Below are 15,847 nucleotides of genomic sequence, written 5' to 3'. Positions count from 1 at the left end.
TTTAAGATGCTATGCGTATATTCTCATCAGTTTGACGTCTTTAGTAATTAATTAAATTCATTTAACAATTTAAAAAGTACATAAATTTACCCAAAATTAATAAAACCAATCCTTAAAACAAAAGTATCAACTTGATGTACAAACTGTAGTATCTTAGAAATGAAGCCTGAATAATTAAATAAGTGCAAAACTCCCCAATTATAAATTATATTTTTTTCCTTAAAGATTCTTTTGGAGAAACAAATATTTATTTAATTAACAAAATAATCTTATTACTATTAAAGAAATAAGTTGAAATCATAATAACAAGCACTTTTACTTTTACTACTTTATTGCATCAAGTATATTCGAGTGTCAAATAAGGGTGCTATAAAACTATAGGGTTTTGCCACAATGTCTTTTTTTTATATAATTTAAAATGTAATTAAACAACATTAAGGTGACCCGAAAATATTCTCTAAATTTAATTTTGCTGCACTGCAGGTGACGACGAATTAAAATTTTATAAGCACCTTTTTTTGGGCGCATTTTGAATAGGTCTGCCTCACTTGACCTTCGGGTTCTTAATCTAAAGATAACTCATTTTCTAAACACCCCAGTGAAGCAACGTCAAGTTCGTCCATGGTCGTTCAACACACTGACTTTATCTTGTACGTTTTCTAACTTTACACTCAAACCCACCGCTACGATCGGACGCTTTTTCTTGCCGCTATTATGACGTCATTGCCGCTATCTTACGGCCGCTACATTACGCCACCGCTTTCTTAGGAAACCATAGCTTAAGAGTCACTACACTCCCGTCAAAGTCAATGGGTTTAAAAAAAAAAAGAAAATTATTTACAAGATTTTGACAAACTACAAATTAACAAAACACAAAATGCAAAATTAAAACAAAATAGGAATTAAAATTAACACTTGGAAAAATTTGGCGAAACGCACTCGATTACACAGCACCTTCGTAGTTCCGAAGTCGTACCAAGAATGATTGCCTCCGGCGTCGCCCGCCTCCTCCGCTGTGGCGGCGGTGAACTCCCAAGTCCACCAACTTCTTAACGCAAAAATCCCTGCGGTCGTTGTGGCGCGAAAAGTTTGAAATTTGAATTTGAAGTGGGACACTACACTAGTATAATTTAACTTTTGTAACGTTTCCTTTTGTTATTAAACGCTTTAAGTAAAGAGCTTCCAGTTTCCCCCTTTACTACTGTTGTAGAAACTGGTGGCGCCCATTGTAGTTGCCATTTGCGTCTACTGAACCCAGCCCGTCTCCCTGAGCCTAGCCGCACCATTTTGTTGTTACAAATCACGTAACAATGCCTACACCTTGATGTGAAAAAGTTCTAATTTTGATGTAGTATAGTGTACAATATAGTAGATAAAATACCAATAGTTAACTAGTTTTGGACGAAATTTGTATTGGAGATAGATTTTCAATGACCTTCACATTCCCATGTTGTGCTTACTTTCCAACAGATTGGCTAGTATTTATGATTAATAGCATAGTTACTTATAAGATGACGTTTTCCAAGAAAATATGATCAATTCCTTTTAGAAATAAAGTTTTTAAAATATCATGAAAAGATCTCACCCCAGTGATGAGTTTTGCAAACATTTTAACCCCAATATCGGACAACGCATTTTGACCTAATGGGCAAATTTCAAGAAAAAAAACGATTAAAGTTTTCTACAGACATTGGTGTCTGACACTAATTACACATTTTTATTACACATTTTTTGAAAAAATTAATAACTTTTTCTGGGTTGAGAACAAAAATTTAAAAAATTTCTGAGAACTGTTTTTCATAGGGTAGAAAATAAATTACTGACTGAAATAAAGTTTTTTTTTGCATATTTTAACAATTTTTTGCATATTTTGCTTACAATCGCTGCATACAGGATATACCCGAATAAAGTGCAAAGATTTTAACCTCAATATCAGACACCTCTGTAGATTATGATTCTACAAAAAAAAAATCGAAATTCGAATGGGGCAAAACGGTTTGGACTAGGAAACTGAAATTTAGAATATATACTGTCCTTGTAGTTATCTACAAACTGCATGCTTTTTTTTTATTGATATCACCCCTGGAACGGTAATTACACTGCATCAATTTTGGCTGAAGACTGTAACTTCGGTTTGCGTTGGGTTGCGGTCACGTTTGGGGTGACACGGACGGGTAGGTTCGATTGGGGGGATGATAAATACAAAGAGACTATATTGGGCCACCAAACAAAATATATTGAAACCGACTTACTTTTTGAAGACAGACATTGGGTTGAGGGGCAGACACCTGACAGAACAACACTAGACCACGGGGGCGTCACTCTATAGACCCTTGTGGTACCTTGTGGAGATTGATCGACGGTGGCGGACTCTGTGTTTAAGTCACATAAGTTTTGCAATTTTGATGATGAAAGAATACAGATTTCTAATTTACCTTAATTGAGGAGGATGCATATAATTCAAAAAGAGAAACAAATACAATGTTTATGTTTTGTTCAACGGAAAGTTTTAACATGTGTTGTGTTGAATTTTAAGTTTTTAGTTTTTTCTCGAGTTTTCTTCAGTTGTAGTGTTGAAGTTTATAAGAACGGTTAAAGTTACACTGGTCATCTTGTTTTGTTGTTGCAATAGAACTGAATTTATTTAATAATTAGTTCAGGAATGACCATATTTAATACCAAGCTACGATCGGTGAGTATTATTAATCTAAAATGTATATGCATATTTCAATTATTTATTAATTTGTAGAATTATTTACACTGGAGTCTAATAAAGAGACCAGCTATTTTCATTTTTTACCAGAGATGCACCAACTTGCAACACTTCAGAAAAATTATTTGGTAAATTTAACATTGTTAAACTTTAGTTAATATTACAAATAATTGTATTTTAGATACAATAGAAAAGATGCAACAACCAGAATTAAGAGTTCAACACAATGAAGAGTATGTGGAATATTGAAAATTCAGCTCTTTTTAAGTGAAAACATTCCAACATCTTAAACATCAATGTTTGGGGACACTCAAATTTTGCTTCTGCAATCGTTATTGAAACATACATTTTCAACGTCGCGAGTACTACAAAAAAATAGGTATGCTTATGAATCGTTGTAATATGTATTTATTGTTATTTATGTTTCTATGTATAATTGTATAATAAATATGTTACATTGAAATAGCGTTTTCAATTGAAATTAAATTATTACAACCAGTGAAAAAATGCCCACAGTGGTTCGTGTCTTAGCTAAGGTAGCTGGTTTGTGTCTTCGGGAATAAGTAAAACTTCTGTGACTTTTTTATAGATGTCGCCTCCGCGCGTCATTTCCGAAAATTTACTATAGAGTGGGCTATCTATTTACTCCTTCATCTAAGCACTAGACACGATCGTAACCACACACCACCAGTTCTTGTTTTCGTCAGTGGTGCTGCTCCCTCTTATATACCGTCAAAGGTTTAGGTCATTTCCTCGTGCAAAGTTCAATATTGAGAAATGACATCATCATCGACACATTGCGATGTACTAAAGTTACTGCTGACTCTTACCATTTTGCTGACGTCTGTCGTCACTCGGTGACCCAGTATCAGCGAAATGGTCGAGCTAATTACGCAACGAGGAACTGACTCAAACCCTTGAAATATTATTAATGTTTAATCTGTCAAATAAAACACTGACATCAAAAAAGTGCAGATTTTATTAACAAGACTTAACTAATTTGAACAAATTTTTACACTGAAGTACTAAACACTTGATAAAACACGGAAATCGTAGTATACACAACTTTGCAGAACTAAAAACTTTTTTTTTTTACTTTTATCCTTCAATTTATCATTTTACCCTCATTCCTAGTCGATGGTTAATGGCGATATCCTTTGTAAATTCTAATTTTAAAGGTTTTATAGAACACGACAAGATTACCAATAACATTTTCTGATTCCTAATGCTCCAACTGTAACAGTTCGATTCTATGAACTTGAAAAAGGTTTTTTCGGACTGAAAGGTACATTGGTTTATTTACACAGCTTTCTATTGTTCTTACCTCATCTTCAATGCTTTGTCCTAGAGAAATGACAACGAAACAAAAAGACAGTATAATCAAGGTGTACGTAATAAATCGTAAAAGGAGAATAATGTGATATTTGTAAGTGAGCTGAAAAAACAAACCATAAAACAGAGTAAAAAGCAAACGTGTTTGTACCTCAAAAAAAACTAAAGCTAAGCCTAAACAAATACTACACGCTCCAAATAAAAAAGAAATTATTAATCCATTTATTGCTTTTAACGTTTGCGCCCTGAAACTGTACAAACGGTATTAGAAGTAGTAGTTAGTGTACCGAGAAAGTCGTACCTCAAAAATTCGCACTGTCTTTTAATAAAAAATTGTAACCTTATTTCAATGGCTGTTTGTGCTTCTTCCCACGATTGCTTAGGGTCTACAACTTCAATAAAAGCATTCAGCATGTAAGCTTGAAATCTGAAAGTTTGTGTGATATAAATGAACTGATGTATATGGCTTATGCCACTGAAGCCAACTAATATATACAGTTTAAACAAAATTCCAAAATACAGTGTATATTCTTTTTTAAACATGGTACCACTGATAACCATTTCCATATCATTATCGTAGGGATAAACCATCAATACTAGCAACACATAATCCAAAATAAAACTGCCAACGACATAAACTGTCCAGAATCTCGCTTCTTTTTTTATTTCAAGTTCAACTTTTTCGCCAGCGGTGTTTATATTCCAGAGATCTAACGAAGCCCTTACGTCATTTATCATAGTGTTATTTTTCAAATGAATGAAAGTGGCAAACAAGAGCTGAAATTTTACTGAAAAATTTTAGAATGAATTAGATGTGTTTACCCATCCGTTGGTTAAAAGTGTAGATCCATTTCTGAGAAGCTCCAATTTGCTTGGGTTTGAACATAAACGAACGATTTGGAAAATTGATAGGACGCAATAGTACACGATTGAGATTTTCAGAAGAGTTTTTAAAACAGGATTTTGGTGGATGTAAACTATTCTTAGAGGATCTATCGTGAAAATGAAAACGATAATATAGTTATTTATGAAACTAAAAGCGTAAGTGATTTTTTTTCTTTACCTTGTAGTTGTGCAACTTTTTGTACCATTTTTTGTCTATTTGTTTCAGTCAATTTGTATACTTCACTAGTGGTACTAAATTACACATTGTAGAACATTAAGTTTTTGTACTTACCAAATTTTTGCTAAACGATTTAGAAATACTTAGCGTCTCTACTTTTCTGCGTTCTCTATTAGAAGTGATTGATTTCTTTTAGTTATAACAACATTAAAATCATATTAAGGAAAATTATCCCAAGGATAAATTTTACCATATATTATTTAAGTAAAATAGTAGGTCGTCAAGCAGTATTATTAAAACAAAATTTTCAAAGTTACGTTGTTAATAAGATCAAAATTTTGTACTACTTTTGACCGACAATGAGTGAATGCAAATTGAACTAAAAACATCCCTTTCTACCGAGCTGTCACCTCGACGTGGTGAAAGGGCCCAGTAAGTTCAATGATTCTGGGGTCGGTTAGGACGGGAGCCGTGCTCCTGGTAGGAGCACCCATGTCTGAACGGTCCCGGTTGAGAATGGAAGCCAAGAACAGCTCAACGCAATCCCAAGGTGTGATCTACCGTGCTCAAGGGATGAATGGCTCTGCGTCAGTGAGTCTTGAACGGTGACCTCCGGATACCAGAGGACCTCCGGTTGTACACAAATCCTCCTACTGCAGCATGCGGAGCTCTACTGCAGCGGACCTCCCTACTCCGGTACTCGTGGGACTCTCATGGACAAAGATTCAATTTCAAATTCTAGCAGTGACAGGGACACGGACTCGAGCTTAGCCGGGGACGTGGACCGCCTCAAAATAATTAAAAAAAACGCAGGGGTGCGGCAAAAAGACGGGCTCGCAGGGACCGTGCAGCTTCTCAAGCTGGACAGGGCTCAGCGGGACCGTCTAAACAACCAGAAGGACCCAAAAAAGGTAGGGCTCTATACGTGGGGCCTAACCCCAAGAGCTCCTCTGGAAAAACAAGAACCGGGCAAATAACCGGCTCCAAAAAGGGGACGAGAATCTACCGGGACCACTCTGGTCAATGTGCCAAACGAGCTAAGACGGCGGACACTTTCGTTCCGACGGTGGCTCCGGCTCTTCAAATGAGCATTTACCTTGAGGACTTCCCTGCGAGGCAACTCACAAATGCTCATTTTGAAGCCATACAACAAAGGTTGTATGAGGCGCTCATGAGAGCGTCTGAGCAGCCCAGTGAGGATGGGCACATCCCACATCTGGTTAGTGGTAGGCTCCGGCAAGGGGCTATCCACACAGAGTGTCAGGATGATCGAACCAGCGAGTGGTTAGGGCTCGTAATACGGGACCTACAACTCGAAGGTTTGGAACTGAGGTACACACCCTCAGCAGACCTGCCTAAGCCAAGAAAGGCTCAAGTGGTCACTCAGGGGCCTCCCCAGATAGAATCCAGGTCTAGGAGCGCGTAGTTGGGTGATCTACGGCTCTGAACGGGTGGGCTTTAGTTCAACTCGGTTGGTGGTTGGGCTGTGGCAACCATCAATAGAGATGCTACGGAGGAAAACTTCCGAGCATTCTTCATTTTCAACCCGGCAACCGTAAGGCTGCTAGGTAGGAATGAAGCAGCGGAGACCGCTGGCGAGGCTGAACCCGCTAACGAGGGGAACGCTGATTCAGCGGGACCCTCGGAAAAAGCAGAGAAGGATGGTCAGGGGCCTAAGTAGGAACCGACTCTCCTTCCTGCAGCTCAATTTGCACCATAGTGGGGCTGCCAGTGCCTGCTTCAGTAGGCAGGTAACCACGTGGTGCATAGACATTGGGCTTCTACAGGAACCCTGGTTAACAGGGGGGCGGGTAAGGGGCCTGTGCAATAACAAAGGAACTGTGCTTACAGGTCCTAGTAATTGCAAACCAAGGGCTTGTATATTCATATCATCGGGAATACAGGCACTTCTTCTGAGTGATCTGTGTTCGCGAGATGTGGTAGCGGCCCGGGCGACAGTCATGAGAGAGGGTAGGCAGAGACCATTTGTAGTGTGCTCAGCCTACTTACCATATGATTCACCTACTTTACCACCATCCAGAGAGCTGATGGAGGTAATTGAATTCTGTGAGAAAAGCAACCTGCCTCTCGTGGTCGAATGTGATGCCAACTCGCATCACATAGTGTGGGGGAGTTCGGACATCAACCCCAGAGGAGACGCTATGTTGCAGTATCTTGCCACAACTGGCTTAGATATTTTAAACCAGGGCAACAAACCAACCTTTGTCACAAAGACGAGGAGTGAGGTAATTGCTATTACTCTTTGCTCAATAAACTTGATGCATGAGATAAGAAACTGGCATGTATCGGAGAAGCTAAGCCTATCCAAAAAGATTTGAAGAAGACAGAAGGGTACAGGGACCCGAGAGCGACAAAGTGGGCCTCCTACAAGGAGGCTCTAGCTCTCAGGATCTCAGGACTCTCTTGTAAAATCCGTCGCAACGACGAAGCGGAAACCCTGTCCAAGGTACTAAGCGAGGCTATTGTGGAGTCCTACAATGAGAACTGCTCTGTTCGCAGATCTCGTAAGACTGACAGTGCCCCTTGGTGGACCGAAAAGCTTAGTAAGCTAAGGAAAACCGCAAGGAAACTCTGGAATAGAGTAAGGCTTGCGGGAACAAACGAGTCTTGGGAGCTTTATAAGAAGGCACAAAGGGACTTCAAATCTGAGGTAAACCGCAGGAATAGGGACAGCTGGAGAGACTACTGTGAGCGGATTAACAACTTTCCGCAAGCAGCAAGACTTCAGAAGGTTCTATCAAAAGACAAGTCTGTCAGTCTGGGGTGTCTGAGAACTCAAACAGGGGACTACACGGTCTCCGAGGAGGATACTCTGAGGCTCCTACTACAGACTCACTTTCCAAACTCCTTGGAATCTAAGGAGGAAGGAAGTATCAACATTGGAAAATGCACCACCTCCCGGGAGGCGAAGAGATTTGCTTCTAAAATCATCACCCACAAAAGGATAAAATGGGCCATAAATTCATTTGCGCCTTACAAGTCGGCAGGTATGGATGAGATATTTCCAGCTCTCTTACAAAAGGGACTAGATATGCTCACCACACCACTGCTGCATCTATTCAGAGCCTGTCTTGCACTCGGCTACATACCACGTAGCTGGAGGGAAGTCAGTGTTATCTTTATACCCAAGCCAGGGCGTGCAACATATGCCGAGGCTAAAGGCTACAGACCGATCAGCCTTTCCTCGTTTTTACTAAAAACCATGGAAAGACTGATAGACAAACATGTTAGGAAGGAGTTGCTGTGCAATATGCCACTACATCCAAACCAGCATGCCTATCAAATGGGCAAATCCAGAGAATCGGCTCTGCATCAAATCGTAATGAAGATTGAATCAGGGCTAACTGGAGGATATTACACTCTTGGAACGTTCTTAGACATTGAGGGGGCATTTGACAATGCAACCTATGACTCTATGGAATTAGCTCTAAGGAATCATGGGGGAAATTAAACATTAATACAATGGGTCCTAGCCAAGGTCACCGCTACACAAGGATGCCCACAGGGAGGAGTTTTATCTCCACTTCTGTGGAACTTGGTAGTGGATGACTTAATACATTAACTGCACATGGAAGGGGTCTATGTGCAAGGTTATGCTGATGACATCGTAATCCTTGTTCAGGGCAAGTTTCTTGACTTGGCTAAAGAGCTCACACAAGGGGCTCTAAGGCTGGTCGAGAAATGGTGCACAGGACAAGGACGATCTGTAAACCCTGACAAAACCAATCATGTAATCTTTACCAAGTATTTAGGCATCCACCTAGATTCTAGACTCACATGGAGAATTCATGTGCAAAACAAAATTGGAAAAGCTACAGCAGCCCTGTGGGCGTGCAGGAGGACTGTGGGGAAAACATGGGGAATTACTTCCAGCATATTGCATTGGCTGTACGCATGTGTCTGGTCGTCTGGTGGGGCGCGACGTCAAGGCTTTGGGCCAAAACTCTTTTGGCTAAAGCTCAAAGATTAGCGTGCCTTACTATAACAGGAGCGATGAAATCCACTCCCACATCGGCCATGGAAATACTGACGGGGCTTACTCCCCTTCACCTCAAAGTGAAGGAGTCAGCTGCGGCGGGATTCCTTAGGTTAAGGTGTACAATGGGCACAGGACATTGGGCTATCGCCCAACTTGTGACAGACATCAACCCCATCTTCAAGATGAGGGAAGATTGTATGGCTCCCAGTATTGTGATCAATCACTCATATGAAGTGATAATACCTTCAAAAGAAGAATGGAGTGAAAGAACAAGAGCCATAACTGCAGAGGGCTGGACCATCTGTTATGCAGATGGCTCGGTCTCACAAGAGGGCTCAGGCTCTGGAGCTGTTATTTGGGACACGGATTTCGGTGTCTCAACATCACTGGGTAGATATACTAGTGTGTTTCAAACAGAAACCTTTGCTGTAATACAGTGTGTTACAGAATGTACTCAGAGAGCTATTGTTAATAAGCACATCTGCTTCTTTACTGACAGCCAAGAAGTTTTGAGGTTTTGCAGTCATGCAGACATGCGTCAAGACTTATCAGTGAATGTCATACAGCACCGCAAAATCTGGCAAGGCGTAACAAACAAATTGTGCTTTGCTGGATACCAGGACACACAGGGGTCGAAGGGAATGAAAGGGCTAACCGATTAGCCAAAAGAGGCTCTGCAAAGGGCTTCTTTGGACCGGAGCCGGCTCTTCCGATTCCGAAAACCCTCCAGAAAAACCTCCTGAAAGAGTGGATTGAATCACTCCACAGGGAGGAATGGCAAAAGCTTGAACTGCGACAGTCTGGACTATTTATTGATGGACCAAACTTAAAACGCAGTGAAGAACTATTGAAACTCTGTAGGAAAGACCTCAGAATATTAGTGGGATTGTTCACAGGACACTGTCCCCTTAACAAACACATGCACACAATCGGTCTCAAGACTGACGACATGTGTAGAGCGTGTATGGAGGACACGGAAACTCCACTACACATATTATGCCTCTGTCCAAATTTTTCTGAACTGAGGAAGGAACATAATTATGGATTTTCATATTTTGGAACCATCTGAGATTCGGGAAGCACCCATAAAGAGCATCCTGGCGTTTGCAAAGACAACAGGGCTCTTATAGGTCGCCCCGTAAACGAGGATTGCACACAATGGGTCAATAAAGTTAAAGGGTCTCCTGGGAAACAAAAAAAAAAAACTAAAAACGTGGATGGCTATGCATGTATAGTAACCTCAGTTGACATATACCTAGTAAACATTTTATGGCTTAAGTCAAACCACCCATAGAAATAAAAGTAGGTGTTGTAAACTGCAGCCGACAAAGTTGAAGTTGAAACTAAAGGCGTAAGTGATTTTTTTCTTTACCTTGTAGTTGTGCAACTTTTTGTACCATCATATTAGGGAAAATTGTCTCAAGAATAAGTTTTACCATATATTATTTAAGTAAAATATTAGGTCGCCAAGTAGTATTATTTAAACAAAATTTTCAAGGTACGTTGTTAATAAGATCAAAATTTTCATATCTGTCAATTTTTATTAACTCCTTGTGAATTAATTAATGTTCAATTGCAATAAAAAAAATTGTTGGCGTTATGGTTAGAAACTTTGCTTACCTACAAGACAACTTAAAACGTCCATTAAAAGTCCAAAGTGCGTATAATGAATCTTAGAACGCATATAAGAGGTTACATTATATTTTATTATACAGGGTGATTCACGAAGTTACGTAAATATTTAAACTGGGGATAGTATACGTTAAATACATTTACTTGGCATTAAAAAAAATTTCTCCCTTCAAGTTGAAAAAAATGTGCACGGAAAAGAACTTTTGGTGGTCACTGGAACGACGACCGAACAAAACACGAATGTGGTTTTTTGCGATTTCAACAAAACCTTGTGTTTACGCATGGAAATGTTACCTTGAAATCACAAAAATTGCTCAAAATGCCGCCCCCCGTTGTCAATGTAGGCTCGATTTAAATCTGGAGAACATGGGGGCCACAACACTGGTCCAGTTCTTCCGATCCACCGCTCGTGGAAATTATTATTCAACCACACGAACACTATGCGCGCACTATGGGGAAGAGCTCCGTCTTGTAAAAACCACATTTGAGCCCTTATGTTTAACTGAACGTCGTCTAACAAATCTTCTAGCTCATTTTCGTCGTAATCGTCTGGTGCTGGTACCTGGAGTTTCTTTAACGGTACCTAACACTTCCTCTTCAACTTCTAATCTGCGATGACTTTCGGTGGGGCCTATGTTTCTTGTGATCATTTTAAAAGAACCATGTTTTCGTAATTTCTGCATAATTCTTGCAAACACACGAGAATCAGCAACGTGTCGATTTGGAAAACGTAAACTGTACAACTCGCGAGCCGCAAGAGCATTTCCACTAGTTTCTTCGTAGATCATGATCATTTCACTATTGGAAAACATTTTAACAATTCCCGTCACAGAGTCAAACAAACACTGAAGCAATTAAAAAGTCTATCGTCCCACCTGATTAATAGCCGCAAAAAGTCAGTTTTTGTTGAAGCTAAGAGATAAGGGTTTGTTTACATTAAGACTTTCACTCTCGCTAGCGGTTCTCAAACGGTTTTGGCCAAAACTTTGAAGCGTTATATCTTGGGTCCTTTTTGGCAGTAATTTTTTTTAATTATTTTTTTAGGCCTCCCCATATTAGGGACCATTACTGGTTTAAATATTTGCATAACTTCGTGAATCACCTGTATTTTGCCATTAATTTGCTGATAAATGGTCGCTTTTTTATCATTATTATAAAGAGCCACTTATGGACGCAAAACGATTTATCGCAAATCACATTGATTCGTATACACTGAATCGCTGAAGAGATAAAACTGACTCAATCTCATCTTAAGGGTCTACGCTACGCATATACGTATATGGCTTACGATTTTTAGTTTTTGAAGCGCATTTTGGACTTTGAAAAATCGCTCGACCTCTGTATGTATGCGTCTCAGGTAGAGCTATGGAGGTGACATCTTCGAATTTTGAAAAAGTGAAAAATTTGACTTAAATTAATTAAAAACTGAAATTCCCATTTTTCGTTTTTAAGGAATATGAAGCAACCTACGAAGTTAAAAAAAATACCAACATGTGGAGAATTAAAACCTCTATGGAGGTGACATTTTTGTTTTTGTCATTATGCTATAATTTTGAAGTTATTAATAAAAAAACAAATTAAAAATAGGCAACCAACAGTACAACTAACGCAAATCATCTTATGCAAATCTCATGATTTACGACAGCTCACTAGGGGGTCACTGACGTTCCGCCCAATTGTAATAAACTGCTGTCGGGTAAAAGTAGGTATAGTAACCTCAGTTGACATATACCTAGTAAACATTTTATGGCTTAAGTCAAACCACCCATAGAAATAAAACTGGGTGTTGTAAACTGCAGCCGACAAGGTTCTAGGTAGAGAGTTGACCGATAGTTGAATAGGCTCGCATTCATTTCGTGCTCATTTATGGTCTCCAATCGCAAGGATTAGTACTGCCCGGCCCTCTCATAATGTGACCATAAAATTTACTAGGTATATGTCAACTGAGTTTACTATAATAAAGACTCAACTGGTCGCTCTCGGCAACAAACATCGAAGGTACTTGTAGCAAGTGAATTGAGAAATAATATTTACACTGTTTTCCACACCACCCTTGGGGTACAGAGAGACGGCGCGTTTTTTTTAAGTGCTCTCCCCAATAGGCCTACTGTACTCTTTTGACTCTAACTATAAAACTACTTTATTTTAGAAATGACAATCCGGACATTTGAACGAACATAATTTATAAGTCTTTCTTTAAAATTCTTCTAATCGTTTGTTCTCGGCTAACTCTAGAATCTATTATTTCAGGAAGTAAGGCATTCATATAAATTTTTTTCCAAATGGAAAACCATAAATGTATTCCAAAAATCATTGTCTCTCTCTACAATTGTATATTTCAAATCTAGTTTTGTATAAACTACAAAAAAACATCTATCCCGTTTAGTAATATGCAGCTGACCTTGAATTTGATACATATAATTATGGGACCGTTTTAATTCTATTGTACCTTCGTTATTAGGATCAATTTGACAGAAATCTATAAGTTTTACGTTTACCGCTCTTTCTGTTCCGTCTCTCATTTTACAATTTTTTCCGAAATTACTCGCTGTCAATCTAATTTGCCGTTCTTTGTTCCATTCATCGCTATGCCGCTGCTGAACTGTTTTTCTTTCAATATCTAAACCATTGGCCAATGACAGCTCATTTAAAAATATATTTTTTCTTGTTTCGTACTCCTCCAATAATATGTCCGGAACTACTTCGTTGGATTCTGAGTTTTTGTTACACGCACCATAATACGAATCTGCACTTTGTAATCTAACATAAATTTTTCTACCATGCTTTTTCTTCTTTTGTTTTAAATTATGTTCCCGAAATTTATTAACGTATATTCCCGGAGTATCAAATCCCGCATTGTTTTTTAAAAATTTATATACAAAAGTATGATCACTATTAAAATTCAATGCTGCCGCATAACATCTCCCTTGGTAAGACCCGGCAAGAGAAAAGTTAATTCGTTTCCCACCTACAAATTTATTAACGACAGAATTGAAACATTCCACTATGTTATTATCCACGTCGTAAAGTAAACTAACTGACAAATTCGCGACTCTTTTTAATGCAGGTAAAAATATATCGTAGAACTATTTTTAAAATTATTATACTCAATCAAATTTGTGGTATTTCTAACTTTATTACAAAAATAAGTTGCGCATTTACTGTGATCACCGAATATATGAGCAGGTCCATTATGAATGTCTCGTTTTAAATTTTCGATTTTTTCTGAGAATGGCAAATTTTCATTTTTTCTGTATCTAATCGCTACAGCTGTTCTAAATTTAAGTATATTTGTTCGCAAAAATTTTCTAACTTGAAGGTCTGTTTTGGGAATTTTTGAAATTTCGCGCAATTTTGTACAATAATTTCTTAAAACATGATTTCTACACTCAATTTTTTGAATAAAATATGTTGGTCCATATGGTATTGCTGCTTGAATTTTCTTATACACACTACTGTCTCCATCACCGATAATAAATTTAAATCTTAAATTATGCATCAGAACAGACTTTTTAAAAGCCTCTAAAATAACACCTGCCTCCATTGATGTGGATGATTTTTTCCAATTTGCAAATCATTTATGGCGGGGCACTGATTTCTTATCAGTCTTGAATCGTTTACAAAACTTGCATAATTTATTTTTAACAGCCACATATAAAATTTTTTTGGTTCTCGCACCGATTACACATCCAACTCCCGATAAAGCATTATAATTAGACTTATAAGAACGCTTGGACCATCCCATCAGCATCAATATCACCTAATTCCACCGCTAATTTACTTTCTTCTTGTCCAGCAGATAGCATTTCATCAATAGCCAATGTTTGCGTTTTTTCAAAGACTTTTCTTTCCGTGTTAACGTATTTTTTAGAACTCATTTGTGGAATATCTAAAGCGGCACAAAATTCAGTTAATTGCGCATGACCCCCACCTACAGCAACATTTCCGCAAACAATAGATTCATTAATTTCGCATCTAGGATTTTCTGGTTCTGAATTGAAAGTATCTACAATTCTACACATGTTACACTTATACGTAAATATACTTTTTAAACCTATTCGTTTTTCCGCAATTATATCAAAGTTCTGAAAATTGTAATTAAATTGTTCGTGTTTTAAATTTTTTATAGTATTAAACAAATGATTTATATCTACAATTCTACGACAACTGAGAGAAAAATTTGTATTATTGGAAACATTTTCTATTTCAAAGACATCGTCCGATAACTCTGACTCAAAACCGTTATTTACATTTTCACTTTTGGAACCCTTTCTAACATTTTTCCATAACCGCTTCGCAATTTGCTTTCTACTTTTTCGTTTAACTGATGTGCTTACATGATTTATTGAACCGTTCGCCATTGTAAAATAAAATAATTAAATGCAAATAATAATCTAATCTAAAAAACAAAAATTTGCCAGCAACGATAAACACTCTCTATATATGTAATAAACAGCAATTCTGATACAAGCAACTCACCCACTTTGAACAACAAAACTCACTAAAGAGATTTAGAAAAGTAAATTGATTCAGAAGTCGAGCACAGACAAAAAAACAAGTGTTCACAGACTGAAAGAATTTAAATATTTTTTTTCAAGATATTTATACATAGGGCTTTCATCCCTTTATTTGTTGTTGTAGTGGGATAAAGAAGTGGGGCTATCACCCTCTAAATGTCTTTTTCTAAGTAGGTAAGCTAAGAAACTCAAATTCGTTTTTAATTGCTTTTGGATGATTGGAGTTTAGGGATTTGCAATATTTTCTTGAAATGGAAATTATGGTGTTAATCTCGGGATTTTTTAAAGCAAAACATTTTTGAAAGCAAATTGTCTTATTGGTTAAGTATAAAATCCACCGGTAGCAGGTAGCTTATTAGAGATGAGGATTTTTATGTAAAATTCGTACAATTAAAGACACAAGTGGATACAGGTTTTTAAAAAATAGTTTTTTGCATAATAACATTAAACGACAATTTTGCTTTTCCTGTGTGGTTCTGACTTAAAAAATATTAACCAATATAGAAACTATGATAATTTAAAATGTTAAAATTGTTAAAAATGAATTAGGGAACTATTTTTATTGATTATCGGGATGTATTATTATGAAG

At 37.8% G+C, this 15,847-nt stretch overlaps 1 protein-coding gene and 1 long non-coding RNA gene across 2 annotated transcripts; both read left to right on the top strand.

Annotated features, from left to right (window-relative positions):
* The first annotated feature begins 2,311 nt into the window (after nucleotides 1-2,311).
* LOC148176778 (uncharacterized) lies at nucleotides 2,312-3,056 on the top strand. Its single transcript, XR_015769816.1, has 3 exons — nucleotides 2,312-2,692; nucleotides 2,750-2,841; nucleotides 2,895-3,056. It is a non-coding gene; the product is annotated as an uncharacterized LOC148176778 (long non-coding RNA).
* A 5,641-nt stretch (nucleotides 3,057-8,697) lies between these two features.
* On the top strand, nucleotides 8,698-10,177 carry LOC148176777 (uncharacterized). The gene is made up of 4 exons (XM_088033197.1): nucleotides 8,698-8,859; nucleotides 8,901-9,498; nucleotides 9,556-9,693; nucleotides 9,738-10,177. The coding sequence occupies exons 1-4, from the start codon at nucleotides 8,698-8,700 to the stop codon at nucleotides 10,175-10,177; spliced, it is 1,338 nt and encodes a 445-aa protein (XP_087889323.1).
* The last annotated feature ends 5,670 nt before the right edge of the window (nucleotides 10,178-15,847 follow it).

This window comes from Gnatocerus cornutus, chromosome 3 (genome assembly GCF_029298725.1).
Source record: "Gnatocerus cornutus isolate USDA-ARS CGAHR chromosome 3, icGnaCorn1.1, whole genome shotgun sequence".
Taxonomy (NCBI): Eukaryota; Metazoa; Arthropoda; class Insecta; order Coleoptera; family Tenebrionidae; genus Gnatocerus; species Gnatocerus cornutus.
This window is presented reverse-complemented; position numbering and strand designations above follow the sequence as displayed.

Bases quoted from the DNA above. Each gene is read 5' to 3' on its own strand.
- LOC148176777 (XM_088033197.1), top strand. From the start codon at position 8,698: ATGGAAGGGGTCTATGTGCAAGGTTATGCTGATGACATCGTAATCCTT. The intron at 8,860-8,900 runs GTAATCTTTACC...CCTAGATTCTAG, and splicing joins ACCCTGACAAAACCAATCAT to ACTCACATGGAGAATTCATG. The intron at 9,499-9,555 runs GTAGATATACTA...AGTGTGTTACAG, and splicing joins CGGTGTCTCAACATCACTGG to AATGTACTCAGAGAGCTATT.